We start from the raw sequence: 19,813 nt of genomic DNA on the forward strand, positions 1-19,813 counted from the left end.
CTCATGTTTCATCCTTCATCACTTCTCTTGCTAAACTTTTCTCCTTAAAAGACTTAGGTAATCTTTCCTATTTTCTTGGAGTTGAAGTTCTTCCCCACTCTAATGGATTAATTCTCTCTCAAACAAAATAAATTCTGGATCTTCTTCAAAAAGCCAACAAAATCGATTGTAAATCAACCGCCACTCCGATGTCTAGTTCTTTACACCTTACCATTACTGATGGTTAACCCGTACCAAACCCAACAGACTATCGATCTTTTGGCGGGGCCTTGCAACATCTGTCACTTACACGCCCAGATGTTGCATTTGTTGTTAACAAGCTCTCTTAATTCATGCATCGTCCTACAGATCTTCATTGGATAGCCCTCAAGCGATTATTGCGATACTTACATGGCACGATACATCATGGTCTTCTCATACGCCACAACTCACCATTACATTTGCATGCTTTCACTGATGCTGATTGGGCAGGTGATAAACAAACATATCGAAGTACCATGGGATACATTGTAGATCTTGGATAAAACCCAATCTCTTGGAGCCCAAAACGACAACCAACTTTAGCCCGCTCTTCAACAGAAGTTGAATTTAGAGTTGTAGCATCAACTACCACATAAGTGAAATGATTAATATCTTTACTATCTGAACTTGGTTACAAATCTAACAAGATACCAACCATATTTTGCGACAACCTCAGTGCCACAAACTATTCTGCCAATCCAGTTTTTCCTTCTTGAATGAAAAACCTCGCACTTGACTTCCACTTTGTTCGTGTAAAGGTCCAAGAAGGTTCCATCCGTGTTACTCATATCAATGGTGATGATTAGCTAGCAGATGCTTTAACAAAGCCTCTACTTAAACTCAGATTTCATACCCTTGTTTCCAAGATTGGTCTTATCTCTCAATAGTCCATCTTGCGGGAGCGTATTAACACATAATCTGAATTCCTCTCTGTTGTATCATGTATATTTATCACACGCTTTATTTATTTTGAATAATTAGATAGAGATAGAAATAGTCTTCCATAATTGTTGTAACAAATCCAATATTATCGGATCCCCCCTTTATATGTATTAGACTTTTCATTCAATGAAAGTTAAGTTTTCAATCACCACTTATATATATATATATATATATATATATATATATATATATATATATATATATATATATATATATATATATATATATATTGAAAAAGGTGTGTTTTGTGCGAAGCTTTTAAGAGTTTTTACCTTTTAACTTTTAGGAAAAATCGTTAAAGAATAATATGTTTGGCAGCAAGATATTTTTGTTGTTATTTAAACAAAAAGTTTTGAATCCAAAATATATTTTTCGAAGGTTTTAGCTTTCAAGGATTTTAGTTTTTAATTGATTTACACGTCTAAAAGCTAACAATTATTTTTGTCGTCAAACACTTATGCATAAATAAAAGTTACAACTTTCAACTTCTATCAGATGGTTTTATGGAACACAGCCACAAACTATAATTTAAGAGTATCTTTTCCATTTTAGTCATTTTTAATTGTTCACCGGAACATCGTAGATAAACCTGATTATATAGTTGTATGTCTTTTTATAATTTTAAAATTTAACAACTTATTATAGAGCAATGGAATCTTAGCAAAGAACAACCCTAAACTATAATAGAGAAATAGCATGAACATAATTTTTTAAAATTTAACAACTTAAATGATATAACTACATTAGTTTGATGAGAAGCGTGATACAAACTATGGGTGAAATTGGTATGATACTGATTTTCTTTTTCTTAAAGCGTATACTGTACCAACTATAGTTGGTATAAAAAATTTGCTATCAATACCGTACCAAGTTTACTTGATACCAATATATCTGATTACCAATAATTTTGATTAGTACAAATTGGTAACGATATATATCGACTTCTTTTAATTTTCTATTGTAAGATTTAAAATAAACAATGACATCGAGTAACTTTGACATTAGTAAATAAATTAGTTACATATTTTAATTTACAAAAGAATTATAATTAAGTAACACTAAAGTAAAGTTTTTAATTTTGTGTTGTAACGTGAGAATAACTATTATCAATGCCACCAAAGAACTTATATAATGTTCTTAAAACTATAAACACTAAAAACAATTAACAACTGAAATATACTTCGTTATATATATATATATATATATATATATATATATATATATATATATATATATATATATATATATATATATATATATATATATAGAGAGAGAGAGAGAGAGAGAGAGAAAGTTAGGTTCAAATGTTTCTAGCAACTATAAGTTAGGGATGAATCTGAGAGAATGGGGTCGAAATTCTATACGTCTTCTGCTAGACTTTTTAATGATTTTATTAACTCTCTTAACCTGGTGGATGTTCCTTTGGGTGGTCCTAGATTTATTTGGAGTGATAAATGGGGTTCCAAATTTAGCAAGCTTGATAGATTTTCGGTTATCGAGGGTTTTTTGGAGTTTTTTCCTCACCTTTCAGCTATGGTCTTGGATAAGAATATTCCGGATCATCGCCCTATTCTTTTATTGGAGCATCGGGTGGATTATGGTCTGACACCTTTTCGAATATTTCATTCTTGGTTTGATATGGAGGGGTTTGATGATATAGTTCGGGAGACTTGGGCTACCTCGGTGGTGGAGTTGGAGTTGACTAACCCTTGGATTATTTTTAAGAAAAAACTACAGTTTCTTAAATCTAAACTCAGGGAGTGGAACTCTAAACACCTGGACATGGCGGCTAGTAAAAGGAAGAACTTGCAAGATTTAGTAGAGTCTATTGATATTAGGCTCATGGAGGATGAAGGCTCGGCTACATTGAGAGAGCAAAGAGTTTCTTTATTAAAGGAGATTTCGGATCTTGATCATTTAGCTCAAGTTGATCTTGCTCAAAAAGCTAAAATTCAGTGGGGCATCGAAGGGGATGAAAATTCTAAAATTTTCCATGGTATGCTTAACCGTAAAAGGAGACAAACTGCTATTCGTGGCTTGATGATTGATGGCATGTGGGTGGATAATCCGGGCACGGTCAAAAAGGGGTTTCATGATTATTTTCAATCTTTATTTCAGAAAAGTTCCTCATGGAGGCCACTTACAGATGGTGCGTTGTTTAGTTCTTTATCCCAAATGCAGGTTGATTACTTGCAATCTCCTTTTTCTTCTGATGAGATTAAAAGGGTTGTTTGGGATTGTGGGTCTACTAAAGCCCCTGGCCCCTGATGGTTTTACTTTCGGATTTTTAAAGAGATACTGGGATCTTGTTTCTACTGATGTTGAGGCATTTGTTCATCAATTTTTTCATCACTTAGTTATCCCTAAGGGATGTAATGCCTCATTTTTCACCATTATCCCTAAAGTCAGAGATCCGAAGACTTTAAAAGATTTTAGACCCATTAGCCTCATTGGTTTCCAGTATGAAATTATTGGTAAACTTTTGGCTAATCGTCTTGTGGAGGTTATTCATAGTGTTGTTAGCCTTGAGCAATCTGCTTTTATTAAAGGTAGACAGATTCTGGATGGCCCCTTTCTTCTTAATGAATTGGTTGCTTGGAGCAAGTCTTCCAAAAACTCTCTTATGTTTATTAAGGTTGATTTTGAGAAGGCGTATGACTCCTTATCTTGGGATTACTTATTGGAAATCATGTCCATTATGGGATTTGGGTCTAAGTGGTGTTGGTGGATTAAGGAGTTTTTGTCAACAGCTAGGGCATCTGTGTTGATTAACGGTTCCCCAACTAATAAATTTCAAATTCATCGTGGATTGAGATAGGGTATGAGGGCGAGATTTTTTTGGGGTGTAGATAGGGATGATAGGTATATGCATTGGGTTAGATGGGATAGAGTATTATCCTCCAGGGATGAAGGTGGATTGGGGATTGGCACCCTGTTCTCTTTCAATAGGGCTATGGTTTTCTAGTGGTGGTGGAGGTCTTTTCATTGCCCTAACCTTCTATGGGTTAGAGTGATAAAATCTATTTATGGTTTGGATAGTGCTTGTAGGAATTTGAGATTTCCAAATTCTGGTCAAAGCCCTTGGGGTGGGGTTATCCATATGCTCTCCCACTTCCGCCAGAAGGATATTGATCTTCAATCTCTTTGTCCTATAAGAGTTGGTGATGGTACTCACACTTCTTTTTGGCATGATGTTTGGTGGGATGATATGCATGTTTCTGATTCTTTCCCTAGAGTGTATGCGCTGGATTTGTATAAACATGTTTCTATCAAAGATAGGTTGTCCATGGGATTGGGGGTTAATACTCTTAGATGGGGCCATAGAGGTGGAGTGGAACAAGAGCAATGGAATAAATTTATTGGTCTTTTGCAGGATTTCCATCTCAGACCGGTCCCAGATAGACTGGGTTGGGTTAATGATGTGTCAGATACATTTTCCATTTCTACGGCTCGAAAATTATTGGATGATATTACGCTTAGCAACAGAGATATTTCTACACATTGGAATAATTGGGTTCCAATTAAGATTAATGTTCTTATCTGGAGGATTAGATTATCTAGTATCCCTACTAGATAGCGTCTTTCTTATAGGGGTATTATGGTGGATTCCATCCTTTGTACTATCTGCTCATCTACAGTGGAGACTGTAGAACATATTTTTGTTGATTGCTCGGAGTTGATTGCCCTTTGGACCCGTATTGCGATCTGGTGGGGTGTCAATTGTCCTTCTCAGTTGACTGTGGATTCTCTTTTCAATTGGGTTGATTCTACTAAATGGAAGTTTGGTGTGCGTAAAGCTTTTGATGCAGTTATCTGGACTACTTTTTGGTGCATTTGGAATTTCAGGAACGATATGATTTTCAGAGCGAATACACCTAAGAAATCTTTGATTTTTGATGATGTTGTTCATAAATCGAAATGTTTGGATTTCTAGTAGGTGCAGTAAAGCCAATATTAGTTGGTCCTCTTGGCTTCATAATCCTATTAATGTTACTAAGTTGATGTAACTCTTTTTCTAGTGTCTTGCTAGCTTATAATATTCCACCGTTCAAAAAAAAACTATTGTGTGCATGTATACACCAATGAGAATTCAAGAAATAATAAATCATTAAATAAATTTAAAAAATGGTATAATGGTAAAGTTAGTATATCTAATTATGGTAAAAAAATAATTCAATTAATCTCTCATTAATTAGTTAAACCCTACAAAACCAGCATCCCTAACCCTAAAGAGTACGACGACTTCCTCCAATCATCGATATATATGTTCCTCTTTTCCACCATAAATCGACCCCGAAAATTCGAGCACCACCGTCGCATCTCCATGAAACAGCAACGAATACTCCGTTGACGCCATCAACAACTACAATCTCTAAAGCCTGTACAATTACATTTATCAAGACCCTACTTTGGTATTGTTCCTGTGAATCCCCACGCCTGCACAACTTCACTTCAAGGTTTGAGCTTTATTGGTCGATATTAGTCTTTAGGATTTTTGGCTCTGGTTCATAAGACACATAACTTCCCTTCTCTCAAATCATATCAAATATAGTTTGATTCGGATAAAAAATTGGTTGTCCTGGAGATATTTTAGTAGAGAAAATTTTGGTTTTAGATATAACCTATCATCTAGCTTCAGATTCAGAATGCATCTAATTTTTGCCCTCCAATTGTTTGTTAAAATCCTTGAATCAAATATTTCATCCATTCATTTGCACATGATATCCATTCATAAGTATTTATACCCATTTGAAAATTAGAATATGTAGTTTTGTTAATCTGATCTGGTGTTGGCTTGATGAGGTCTTTATATTTCTCTATTAGTTATTTCATACTCTTGATAATACAAGTTCTTTAAGTATATTTGAAACCATTCTTGGAGAATTTTTACAGTTGCAGAATAAACATGTTTCTTCATAGTTATTAGACTCTAAGTAATATTTTGTTAGAATAAAGTATGTGTTTTTATAGAATCTTTATTTGCCATTTATTATTTTTGTTGATAAGTTTTAATTCTTTAATTTGGTGTATTTTATGTTTTTAGATTCTTTTTCAATTAAAAACTGGTGATTGGAGGATTATATTCTATCAAAATGGTTGAAAAAGTTCACACTTCTTCATACACTTTTATTTTCTTATCAAGTGATTTGAGGGTTGCATTGGATTTTTTAATATTTGAAAGTTGATTATGCTTTCTTTATGGAAGTAGGTTTTGAAGAGGTTGTTATTGATGTGGAAAAGGAAGAAAACAAGGAAAACAAGACTGAATTCTACCAGAATGTATTCTTTTAGAATGGATTTGTGTTTTTGTTATATTTTGATGTTTTTTTTAACCATTCTTAGTTTTAATCTTTAAGAATAAATGTGATTCTTGAACCATTACTAGTCTTTTTTCTAGAATGAGTGTAGTAATTGTTTATAATCTTATTTTTTACGACTTAATGTAATTAGTGATTCTTAAAGAATAAAATTTGTATTGTTTAGAAAATGTTAATTTTAATAATATGTTGTAAAATTCTTTAAGCATGTTAATTATATAAAAAAAATTATCTTGAATATAATCATATTCTGCAAAAATAAAATCGAAAGTAACTTTACTAGTTTATGGTTGACTTTGTCATTCGGACATAATACAATCGGTTATTATTAAAAACTATATTAGAATTGAATTTGAATTAATTTAAAAAATCAAAATTAAAAAAAATAAGAGATCTAATTATCTCTTAAAATCCGAAAATTTCCTTTTTTAATATAGGTCAGTTGACTAAAATGTCTTTATGTTGAAATTTATGTGATTATATGGTACATGTTACCCTATTGTAATATCACAGACCCTCATATCATTGATATTTGATTCTATTCAATTTGGTGGTTGCATTCTGATACACAATAGTTATTAAAATAAAATACTCTGAACCTATATAGATAATGCATAGAGTACAACCACAACATCTGTCCTGGGTTTAAGAAATTAATTAATTACTGAAATATTATATTTTGTGATGGTTGTTTGTATTATATTTTGTAAAACGATATATTTGGTTGATAGTATCGTATCAATTGAACAGTTTCGGTACAATAATGGTATAAAAGTTTGAATACAATGATAATACGATACCAATATATATATATATATATATATATATATATATATATATATATATATATATATATATATATATATATATATATATGGGAAAAGTGAATATACCCTTAAGGATATATAAGTTAGGTACCCAATTAGTCAAACTACATAGTTTTGTTAAATTATTTAATTTTCTAAAAATAAAAAAACAATAATTTCCTTAAAAATAAACCACGTTTCCTTATTCCTGAAAATCCAATCCAATTACTCCTTTTTCAAAATCGACTACACCAATTCATGGAAGAAAAAACGGCGATTTCACAAGCTATGGCTCTTGACGGCAATTCATGGAAGAAAAAACGGCGACTACACCAAAACTACACCATTTTGTCACTTATTTACTTCCATACTCTACTGATTTCACTGAACACAAAATATCGATTGCACATCATTTGGACAGCCCTCGTCGTCAAGAGCCATAGCTTGTTCGTCGACTATCTCACCTGCAAAGCAAGGAATTTTCGTATCGACCGACGAGATGAGGCAAGCAGCCCCGCATCCTCCACTCTGATGCAGCAAGGCAGCGAAGTGACAGCAAAAAGATTAGGGCTCAAATTGTAGGAGCGCTGAGGCTTTCGATTCAAGATGCAATCTTTATACATGCTTGGGTAATCTCATCTCAGAACTTCTCAAATCAGGTAAATATTTTATATTCCTATGATTTTTGTATAAAATTCCTGCTTTCTTTTAGCCTGTGCTCACGAGAGTTGTACTCCAAAAAGATGAGGTTGTCGGAAACTTAGTACAGCTGCACAACTCCGCTGCAACACTGTCGCCGGGTTGACTTACATCATTTGTCGCTGCACATGACCCACTATTGTCTCCGGAAAGTTTGTAAGTTTATGCCCCTGATTTTGTGTTCATTGTTCAAATACAGGTAATGCATATAAAAAAAAGAAAATCAAGGGTATAGCTATATAGAATAATATAAATTCTGACCTCTGGTTTGTTTTTAATGTTTTAAGCACGATGTGCATAATCAAAAGTGCTTAAGGTTTCTTCCAAACAATGAGCAGATGGAGAAACCGTTGCAATGATGCAAGTTTTGGTCTTTCCACCAAGTGAGTCTCTTAACAAGGTAAGGTCTGTAAAAATTGAAATATAGAATTTTGTATGCTACCCAATCTTTTAACAACATTTCTCATTGGTTTTGATGATTTACATCTATCACCCTAAAAAAATTGAAATACAGAATTGATGATAATGTAATAAAGGGGACAAATGAGAAATGTGCTATCGGACTAATGGAAGGTCCATTTGGTTGCAGATTGCTTATGAATAAAGGCATATATGAACAAAGGCAAAAAGATAACAGAGGAATTGTTATTGTGCACCAAGTTGAATGAAACAGAAGAACATAACAGAAGTGAACGAACAGGGAAGTAAACAATAAGATGACAGGTTTCCAAAAATGCCCCTGGGAATAAACTCTTTCCCATAATTTGAATTATCCCAACAATATATTAGTAATGCTCATTAACTTCTTTTCTTGCCTATTCATAGTTTGTCTGATTATTTAATTGTCTTTTTTGGGATCAAACTCTTTAGATAAATCAAAGCCAAAAGTTTCATGGATGCATCTTTAGAATTCTCACTTTATCAACCATACACACTCTCCAAGATCTGTTCCTACTAAATTTGGCATTTCAAAAACATCTACTGTGGGTCCTTCTTGGGAAGGGTAATTTGGACCATTTGTTGTTTATTGCCCCTGCAAATTATGTAGATTATGCAGCAGGTGCACTTGGCATGTATTCTTTTTTATAATAATAATAATTAGTCGGTGTTAATCTTGTTTCTTCAGTAGAGGGCATAAATCAGAGATGAAGATGATGCAATGCCTCTGAAGCTGGATGGTGTTATGAAAGAAAGCTCTTTGCAATTGTCTTTTGTTGACCTAACATGGGAAAAATTGTCCAACAAGGGTAAAAATCATCACACTTATGTGATCATGGAAGTTAATGCAATGTATGAAAGATGTACTAGTGAGTTTGAAGTATATCTTGACTAGTTCTTTGTAACTAAGGGTTTCTGCTCATGTGTTTAGTAAATAAATTACTGATAGTTTGATTGTAATTTGAATAGATTCCATGTTCTTGTTTTGGTATTTGTTTTTTCTTTCTCTTTTTGTTAACCTTTTAATTTGGTCTGTAGTTATGTAAAATAAAAAGGCAATGCAATTTGGTATTTTGATTAGGCATGTTTCATACTATAGTGAAAGATATACTTTTAATCCAAATTACAACATATTTTCTTTTTTAACCTACAATAGCAGAAAAGCTGTAAGTTTAACCTATCTTGGCAGAAATTTTTTATTTTTAACCTAAATTGTAGAAAAATTACAATTTTAACCCAAAATGAGAACCAACTTTCATTTTTAACCTATAGTTGCAGAAAAATTGCATATTTAACCCAAAACTGCACATAAATTTCATTTTTAACCTAAAATATCATTATACTTTCATTTTTTTCACAAAATATCCTCATAGTTCCATTTTTCACAAAAACCATCGTACTTCCGTTTTTTCTCACAAAATACCCTCATAATTTCGTTTTTTTCACAAAATACCATCGTATATTCATTTTTTCACAAAATACCCTTATAATTTTGTTTTTCCACAAAATATCATCGTACTTCCATTTTTTTCACAAAATACCCTCATAATTTCGTTTTTTTCACAAAATACTATCGTACATTCAATTTTTTCACAAAATACCCTCATAATTACAGTTTTTCACAAAATACTTTTTTCACAAATTACCCTCTGAATTTTGTTTTTTCACAAAATACCATCGTAATTTTGTTTTTTTCACTAAATACCCTCATACATTCGTTTTTTTCACAAAATATATCATACTTGCGTTTTTTTTTCATAAAATACCATCATACTTGCTTTTAAAACACATAGTGGCAACCAAATTTCAATTATAATCACAAAAGTCATAAACAATCAACAAATTTCACTCGAAAACATTAAAATTGTTAAGAAGCATCAATATCTTCTAGATTATTCATACATTGTTTGTCTAAAACATGAAAAATATGCAGTTAACCAAAAAAATGTCATGAAGCATCTAGTTTTTCTTTTGCCCACAGAAACAACACATCTAATCATTATGTCTCTTGCAACAATTCATCCCTCTGATACATGAAAAAAATAAAAAATTGTTAATATAATCATTCGAGTTCTAAATCATGAAAATGAAATTATTATTATAATTACCTTTCTTTTTGAACAACTAGTAGCATAATGACCCAATCCTTGACAGTAAGAGCATGTTCGTTTTTTAGGGGCCTCTAAAGAAGACTTGATTCTACTTGCAAGTTTCGGACGCCCTTTTGTAGTAGTTGGACCAAGAGGATCACAGATAGATAATTGTGGCATCATATCTACTTGCGAAACTCCCATACAAGAACTTTGAGATGTATTCTCCAAAGATACATATTTTTTTCGGTTTGCTTGTTCATCTAAAAGACTTATCAATATCGTATTGAGTTTTTGTATCTCCGAAGGGGAGTCCCTTGCTTGTTCAATTAGTTTAGTAAAATTCGAACGAACACAAAATAATGTGTAGGCACTAACTCCATTTTCATTATTTAATTCTCCAAGTCTGATACTAACACTACCCAGTTTGTACCTAGCATCAAGGTTCCATCGCGGAAAAATATAGTGACTCGGTAGTTCTTGAACATGCTTCTTCTTCATCACATATAAGCTATGCTTGCATAAAATCCCATTTGTCTCATAAATAGAACACGAACATGTGACGTTGACTTGATTTAAAGAACGAAAGGTAACAATACGCCAATATTTAGTATCAACATCCAATTGCCCAACTTTATATATGCTTTCTTATGTAGTTTTTGTTAGAGTCTCATGAGTCAAATTGGTAATAGCTTCGGTCCATTCTTTTTTGAAAATATCAAACATCTTTCTAGTATAAAATCGACCTGTTTTTGCTTCGATTGGATGCACTGGAGAAAGAACCGGTCTCGAGTTCATAGTCTTGAAATCTTCATCTTCTTCGGTAGCCCTTCGTGACTCAACTGCTTTGTCGTATTGTACAACGAATTCATTTAACATGGTCCTCGAGTTAACAAATCCATTAAAAAATGAATTGATACCCTCACTTTGTCCACTTGTGGTCATACCAGCAAAGAAAATATCCTTCAAGAAGGGTTTAGCCCAATGTATACGTTGGTTATACATGTCACTAATCCAACAATTGCTTTCCAATTCATACCTAATACGCATATCTTCCCATGTTGCTTCAAATTGTTCAATGGTCTCACTATTTACCCATTTTCTGTGCATCTCTTGAAAATCACTGTAACAGGAAACATACGATCGAAGGTGCTCACTTTCATGTTTCCTGATATGCCATGAACAAAAGCGATGTCGAGTATTTGGAAACACTTTTTTTATTGCATTGACCATAGCTTTGTCTTGATCGGTAATAATTGCCTTCGGATACTTGCCAAACATACATTTGAGGAAATGTTCAAATAACCATTCAAATGTCTCTTCCTTTTCGTTTTCAAGCAATGCTCCACCAAAAAGTATAGATTGTCCATGATGATTCACCCCAGTAAAGGGAGCAAAAGGCATCTTGAATTTGTTAGTCATATAAGTGACATCAAACACAACAACATCTCTGAATTTTGTATAGGCATCTCTTGCTCTACCATCAGCCCAAAAGATATTTCTAGGATACCCATTATCAAACAAATCCACGACAAAATACTGGTCACTATCCACTAATGTTTTATCTTGAAAATGTTTTATAAGTCCATAGAACTCCTTTCCTCTATGTTGTTTTCGATGCTCAGATAAAACATCAGCACATTGCTTTGAAGTTACATCAGCTACATTTGAGGTTGTCATTGTGTTAACAGCCTTTTTAATCTGAGAAGGTTTCAACCCTGCTTGACCAAATTGCACCATAAGAGATTTACCTTCTATTGAACGGTGGAAATTGCTATGAGATCGATGCTTTATCACCTTTGTAGGTGTCATGGTCAAGTCGTGATTGTGTGTGTCATTAAACAAGTCCACCAACCACTTCCCATCCTCCTCCTTGTTATTCGAAGCTTTGCTTGACAACCAGTTCTAACATCTCTAAGATGTTTTTTCTCATTTTCACTTGAAGCATCTTTGTCCATCCTTTTGAAGCCTTCTTTGTTGCATACATATATCTTCCGAAAAGGCTCATTTGTTTTAGGATTTTTAATTGTGTCATCTTTACGTATACCAAAGCCATGCAAAAATGAATAATCATTATAAAATGTATAAGCATCATCAAGTGTATCAAAAATCTTTCCCAGTATCCTTTCATCATTAACATCATCTTCGTCAAATTCAATGTTAACGCCGATATTATTTATTTTTTCATTATCATTGTAACAGCGTAAATTTTAAAATAAAATTTTCATTTTTGTAAACTTCAAAAACCATCAATTAATATTCCAAATTTAAATATGAACAATGTTATCATAATAAAATACATCCCAATGATCATAAAATAGTTTTTCTCCAACAATGTGTACGATCACGCCGGCGCCATCCCACGGTCCTCGCTAGTACCTGAAACACATAACACAACAACTGTAAGCATAAATGCTTAGTGAGTTCCCCAAAATACAACCTACGCTCATACGCCTTTCCAGGCCTTGACCTTCTGGTCCATGTGTCTCACAGGACTTCCATCCCGACTGGGTAAACCTTCCGATCCTACCCACGTCAACCTTACGGTCCATATGACCACGCCTTCTGGCCCATAACATGTTGCCTTCCGGCCCAAATCAAGCATATCATACATGGCACATATAACGAATAACTTATTACACATCAGGAATTTATCTCATATCATATTCGACCTTCCGGTCACACAGTCAAACCCTTCCGGGTACAGTATCGTGAGAAAACTCACCTCGTATGTCTTGCTAATTCGTGAACCCTAGAAATCACTCGTGCTCGAACCCCCGAGCTGCAATCCTCCTATGACATCATGAATCTATAATTATTACTTGTGCCACTAGGTTGACCATTCTTCTCAAGTCAACACTGGTCGACTTGGTCAACAGACTTTGGTCAAATTGACCGGACTCGGCGAGTGCACTATAGAGACTCGACGAGTCTACGCATTTTCTCCAACTCGCAAGGATTTTCCCTTTGACTCGGCGAGTTCCACCTGGGCATGAATCACGGGGCCACCGCGACTCAACTCGCCGAGTCGCAAGGACAACTCGGCGAGTCCCAAATCGACTCGGTCCACCAGTCAAAACCTTTCTAACTCTCCGTGACTCACTGAGTCACCCATAACTCGGCAGGACTACACACTGGGTGGTCACAAGGACAATCTTCAAGCGACTCGTTGAGTCTGTTCATCAGACTCGGCGAGTCCATGCCATGCATCAGCTAAAACTGGCTTTTGCGGTCAGATCCGTTCCATACACACATAGATCTGGCCTTCCCAAGCTCATTTGTCACGTAAAGTCTCAGTCTTGGTCGCCATGCAACGCATACAAGGCTCATTTTGGAGAAATAACCTCTAATATGGAAACCCTAGCTTCCAACTCAAAAGAATGGACATAAATCTTGTCATTTGGGGCCTTCTGGACCTGCTAAGGTCCAGATCTAGGTTCCATACCTCCATGGGACCTTTCATACTTCCAAATCAAGCCAAATAAGGCAAGAAGAAACCCTAGATTTGACACATCAACCAAAATACGAAGTTTAGCTCTGAAAGTTACCTCAAGAAGGTTCCCTTGATGAAATAGAAGCAGATCCAAGTTCCCCAACTCTTCAAGCTTGATCCTCTCCTTCCTTCTTGCAAGAAATCACACAAAATGATGAACAAATGGCCTCTATCTCACTCACAAGGTCTCTCAGCCGTTTGGGTGCACTCAGGGCTCAAGGTGGCCGCAAATGAAGGCCATAAGGTCCTTTAAATAGGGCTTAGGACCGGGAAATTAGGGTTTCATTAAACAGCGCGGACTTGCTGAGTCCATCCCTTGGACTCACCGAGTCCGGACGCGAACCTCTGTCCAAAACCACGACCTGACTCGGCGAGTTCGACCTCCAACTCGCCGAGTCCCCTCACAGAATACCAAAAATATGGAAGTAAGATACCTGGGGATCCGGGCTGTTACAATCATATGTTGCTTCCACATAATCATTTGTGTCAATATCTCCGGTTATATATGGTTCTATAGCTTGATTAGTAGCTTCGACTTCATTCATTATAGCTTGATTACAATTCTCCCCCACTAGAACAAGACTTCGCCCTCGAAGTCCCGCTAGGCAAATAGCTCCGGATGCTGCTCACGCATCTCACGTTCCGGCTCCCAGGTCATCTCTGATCCCTTCCGATGCTGCCACTGAACCAATACCAAGGGTACCTCCTTGTTCCTCAAAACCTTGATCTTCCGATCTCTGATGGCTACTGGTCTCTCCGCATAATTCAGGCTTGCATCCACCTGGATATCCCCTAATGGAACCACCGCCGATTCGTTGGCTATACACTTTCTCAACTGCGACACATGGAAAGTGTCGTGAATCTGCCCCAACTCTGCTGGCAAGTCTAAACGGTAGGCTACACGGCCCACCCTCGCGATCACACGAAAAGGACCAATATATCGGGGCCCCGTCTTGCCCCTCTTCCTGAATCGAATCACTCCTTTCCAAGGAGATACCTTCAGGAGCACAAGATCACCAACTTGAAACTCAAGCTCGGACCGGCGTCTGTCTGCATAACTCTTCTGTCGGCTCTGAGCGGTCAACAACCTCTGCCTGACCAGCTGAATTTGCTCGGTTGTCTGAAGTACGATCTCCGTGCTACCCATAACCTGTTGTCCTACCTCACCCCAACAGATGGGGGTGCGACACCTCTGCCCATACAACAGCTCAAAGGGTGGCATACCAATGCTCGAATGATGGCTGTTGTTATACGAGAACTCCGCTAAAGGTAGATAGGTGTCCCAGCTTCCTCCGAAATCCAACACACATGCCCGAAGCATGTCCTCGAGCGTCTGAATCGTCCGCTCACTCTGACCGTCTGTCTGGGGATGATATGCAGTACTGAAATGTAACCTAGTACCCAACTCCTCATGAAACTTCTTCCAGAACCTGGAAGTGAAACGCACGTCACGTTCCGAAATAATCGAGATCGGCACTCCATGCCGTGATACTACCTCCCTCACATATAACTCGGCCAACTTCTCCGCAGAAGAGCTCTCGCTGATGGCTAGAAAATGAGCGCTCTTCGTTAGCCTATCCACGACCACCTAAATCGCATCGACCCCCTCGCAGTCCGCGGTAACTTGGTGATGAAATCCATAGAGATTTGTTCCCACTTCCACTCGGGAATCTCTAGCGGTTGCAGCTTACTGTGCGGTCGCTGGTGCTCGGCCTTGACCTGCCGACAAGTCAAGCACCTCTCAACAAACCAAGCGACATCCATTTTCATACAGGGCCACCAGTACTCCTTCCTGAGATCCAAATACATTTTCGTAGCACCGAGATGAATCGAGAATTTTGATCGATGTGCTTCCTCCATCAAAATAGTACGCGCACCGCCCACAAACAGTACCCAAATCCGACCCTGAAAAGTCATAAGCCCTCGACCATCCGTGACGAATCCTGATACCTGACCTACAACCCGCTCCTTCTTCTGATGTTCTGGCTTCGCAGCCTCTACCTGAGCTCCTCGAATAATATCCAAAATTGGGGTCAATACCGTCAATCTCATGCAAATATCTCGAATCAGGGTGCTATCCGCCCTACGGCTCAACGCGTCGGCTACCACATTAGCCTTGCCCGGGTGGTACAGGATCTCACAATCGTAATCCTTCACCACATCCAACCACCTCATCTGTCGCATATTCAGGTTTGGCTGATCCATCAAGTACTTCAAGCTCTTATGGTCCGTGTATATTGTACACCGAACCCCATACAGATAGTGTCGCCAGATCTTGAGGGCAAACACTACCGCCCCCAATTCCAAGTCGTGGGTGGGATATCTCGACTCGTGAGGCTTCAACTGTCTAGAAGCGTACGCTATCACATGACCCCTCTGCATAAGCACCGCCCCCAAACCCGATATAGAGGCATCACAGTACACCATAAAATCCTCCATCCCTTCCGGGAGTGCAAGCACCGGAGCCTCGCACAATTTCTGGAGAAGTGTCTCGAATGAGGATTGCTGCTCCGGTCCCCATGAAAACGTAACACCCTTCCGGGTCATCCTAGTAAGTGGCACAGCGATCTTGGAGAAATCCTTGATAAACTTGCGATAATATCCAGCCAAACCCAGAAAACTCCTGATCTCGGTGGGCGATCTCGGCACCTCCCACCTCAATACCGCCTCAATCTTGGCCGGGTCGACCAATATCCCTTTCTAGTTAACAAGATGCCTGAGGAACTGGACCTCTCGTAACCAGAAATCACACTTGGAGAACTTGGCATACAGTCTCTCCGATCTCAAAACCCCAAGAATCTCCCTCAAATGTTCCTCATGCTGATCCCTAGTCCTCGAATACACCAAAATATCATCGATGAATACGATCACCGACCGATCCAGCATCGGCCGGTACACCCGGTTCATAAGATCCATGAATGCGGCCGGGGCATTGGTGAGCCCAAAAGGCATCACCACAAACTCATAATGTCCATAACGAGTCCTGAAAGCAGTCTCCTGGATGTCTTCCTCTCGAACCCTCATCTGATGATACCCCGACCTCAAGTCAATCTTGGAAAACCAAGATGCCCCCTTCAACTGATCGAACAGATCGTCGATCCTAGGTAGCAGATACCAGTTCTTAACCGTCAACTTGTTCAACTCCCGGTAATCGATACACATCCGGTGTGAACCATCTTTTTTCTTGACAAACAAAATCGGCGCTCCCCAAGGTGAGCTACTCAGTCGAATGAATCCCTTCCTCAACAGCTCCTGAAGCTGCGAGGATAGCTCCCGCATTTCCGGTGGAGCGAGACGATAAGGCGCCTTGGCGATGGGTGCCGCTCCCGGAACCAAATCGATACGAAACTCCACTTGCCTCTCCGGAGGCACACCCGGTAACTCTTTGGGGAACACATCCGAAAACTCGCATACAACCGGAACGTCATCAATCGAATTGGGCCTCCCCGCGGCCACTCGAGTATCCATCACATAGGCTATGAATCCATTACAGCCCTGCTGCAAACTCTGCCTTGCCCTGGCAGCCGAACAGAATGCCGACCCACACCGGGTCCCCTCACCATAAACCATGAGTACTCCCCCACTAGGGTCTCGAATCATCACCAGCTGTCTCTCGCAATCAATGACTGCTCCAAACTTACTCAACCAATCCATACCCACGATAACGCAGACATCTCCCATAGCTATAGGAACCAAGTCTATAGGGAACTCGACCCCAAAAATCTCGAGCACGCATCCTCGAATCACCTCAGTGGCGTATACCGCCTTCTCATTTGCTATAGCAACTCACATGGGTCGACTCATCACCTCCCGATCAATATCGATGTGCTGGCTAAAAGCCAACGAAACAAAAGACCAACTCGCACCCGAGTCAAATAATACCAAAGCAGGCACATAATTCACGAGAAAAGTACCTATGCATATCATAATATAAGCACAATATCTCAACATAAAGGTAAATACATGAAAGAATACATACCGGCTACGACATCAGGCGCCGCGCGGACCTCCTCCGCAGTCAACTGGAAAGCTCTTCTGCGAGCCTTCGGAGCCTCGGCCTTTACTGGCCGGATCTCAGGAATCCTGGCAGTAGGCGTAGATCCCTGGCGAAGCTGGGGGCACTTGTCCTTCCGATGGCCGGTCTGGTTGCAATGAAAGCAAACCATGAATCCCTTGGGGCAATCCCTAGCAATGTTCCCCTCCTTGCCACACTTGTAGCAAGCCCTCGATCGACATGCCCCCTCGTGACCCTTGCCGCACTTTCCGCAAGTGCGGCCCTTCTGACCTTCGGATCTCGAATCAGCGGACTTGGTCCGCTTGGCTGCCGGCTGAGACTGCGCCGGCCGCCGATCCACCCGTTGAGACTCGGCCTCCTCCCTGGCCTGGGTCTCCAACTCGATCTCATGCTTCATGGCATTCACCTGAAGCTCAGCAAAAGTCTGATATGACGAGTTCGATACGAACTCCCGGATATCCCTCCTCAGCACTCCCAAATACTGACTCATCCGAGCCTGTTCCGTGGACACCTGCTCGGGGCAGAACATCGCCCTCTCATGAAACTTCCGCGTGATCACCGTAACAGAATCATTACCCTGCTTCAAGGTCAAGAACTCTTGGACCAACCGTTCCCTCTCAACCGGGGGAACATACTCGTCTCTGAACATAGCAGTAACCCTCTCTCAAGTCACAGCTGAGACCTCCGCCAGAGTGAAGTTCGCCGTCACGAACTTCCACCAATCCTTTGCTCCCAGGCGGAGCTGGTTCAAGGCGAACCGTACCCTCAAATGCTCCGGACATGAACAAGTGTAGAAGCATCCCTCGATATCAGCAATCCATCTCATCGCAACGATCGGATCCTGCGTCCCGTCAAACTCCGTTGGCTTCGTGTTGCTGAACTCCCGGAACAGCAACGAGTCACCTCCCTGTGGTCTGGCGGCGGCCACAGCTGCGGTAGCTGCAGCGGCGGCGGCCTCAGTCAATGCGGCGTACCGCTCATCAAATGTCTCCATCAGCGTGGTCTTAATAGACCCAAACATCTCCGGAATCTTGGCCCGGATCGCTGCAGCTACCTCCTCATGAATCATCTGACGAAGCTCCTCGTCAGTCACACTACCAGTACCAGGTCTGTATCGTGGTCCAACCATGATGTCTCTGAAATACAACATAAAAATATCAGAGACTCTATCGGGCATAATCGCACTCGATAACGCAGTCCTACTCAGTCTCCGATACCCAGGGATTCTTACTTAGGCTGCCCACTGACCCGGTGTCCTTAGTAGTACGGGCCCAATACTACCAATTACACCGTGTCAGTATTCACCCCAAGTCCTCCTCCCCAAACCACGGATCATGAGTACTCTATTCTTTCTATTCACTAGCTACCCACTCGCTCTCAAAGCATCTCATAGCAGCAGTTTTCCCTAGACTAAGGCATCACAAATCAGGCCACTCTAGTCCTAATATGAATACCTAGTCTACTAGCATGCGTATCATATCATAACATATCTCATAACACATATTGTAAGAGTATTTTGGGGATTTTACCGTTCGGGCGCTGGCTGACCGTACACACTACTTCTCCTTTGGTTGCTTCGAAATCTCTTATCAAGTTTTTATTGTTTTTATTAATTAAAAATCTTCTCAAATCCCCGGTTTGAGTTCAGTTACGCCCGAAGGTGTATCCGAATCCCTCAAACCAAGGCTCTGATACCAACTTGTAACAACGTAAATTTTAAAATAAAATTTTCATTTTTGTAAACTTCAAAAACCATCGATTAATATTCCAAATTTAAACATGAACAATGTTATCATAATAAAATACATCCCAATGATCATAAAATAGTTTTTCTCCGACAATGTGTACGATCACGCCGGCGCCTTCCCACGATCCTCGCTAGTACCTGAAACACATAACACAACAACTGTAAGCATTAGTGCTTAGTGAGTTCCCCAAAATACAACCTACGCTCATACGCCTTTCCAGGCCCTGACCTTCTGGTCCATGTG

The 19,813-nt window shown here is 38.9% G+C and overlaps 1 protein-coding gene, 1 long non-coding RNA gene and 1 pseudogene across 4 annotated transcripts; 2 read left to right on the forward strand and 1 right to left on the reverse strand.

Annotated features, from left to right (window-relative positions):
- The first annotated feature begins 2,307 nt into the window (after positions 1 to 2,307).
- LOC145040314 (uncharacterized) lies at positions 2,308 to 3,231 on the forward strand. Its single transcript, XM_078988258.1, has one exon. It carries the CDS (start codon positions 2,308 to 2,310, stop codon positions 3,229 to 3,231), a length of 924 nt encoding a protein of 307 aa, XP_078844384.1.
- A 4,060-nt stretch (positions 3,232 to 7,291) lies between these two features.
- Positions 7,292 to 9,250, forward strand: LOC145043025 (uncharacterized). 3 transcript variants are annotated; one of them, XR_013680871.1, is made up of 5 exons: positions 7,292 to 7,746; positions 7,831 to 7,985; positions 8,074 to 8,186; positions 8,376 to 8,789; positions 8,913 to 9,250. It is a non-coding gene; the product is annotated as an uncharacterized LOC145043025 (long non-coding RNA). The 3 variants fall into 3 exon arrangements; XR_013680872.1 differs by having other exon boundaries at positions 7,292 to 7,716; positions 7,800 to 7,942; XR_013680870.1 differs by having other exon boundaries at positions 7,293 to 7,746; positions 7,831 to 7,942.
- Positions 9,251 to 10,223: 973 nt separating this feature from the next.
- LOC145040315 (protein FAR1-RELATED SEQUENCE 9-like) lies at positions 10,224 to 14,352 on the reverse strand (annotated as a pseudogene).
- Positions 14,353 to 19,813: the final 5,461 nt, after the last annotated feature.

The sequence above is a fragment of the Lactuca saligna genome, chromosome 4, assembly GCF_052625555.1.
Source record: "Lactuca saligna cultivar CGN05327 chromosome 4, ASM5262555v1, whole genome shotgun sequence".
NCBI lineage: Eukaryota > Viridiplantae > Streptophyta > Magnoliopsida > Asterales > Asteraceae > Lactuca > Lactuca saligna.

Excerpts from the sequence above, each read along its gene's own strand:
- LOC145040314 (XM_078988258.1), top strand. The coding sequence starts at position 2,308 with ATGGGGTCGAAATTCTATACGTCTTCTGCTAGACTTTTTAATGATTTT.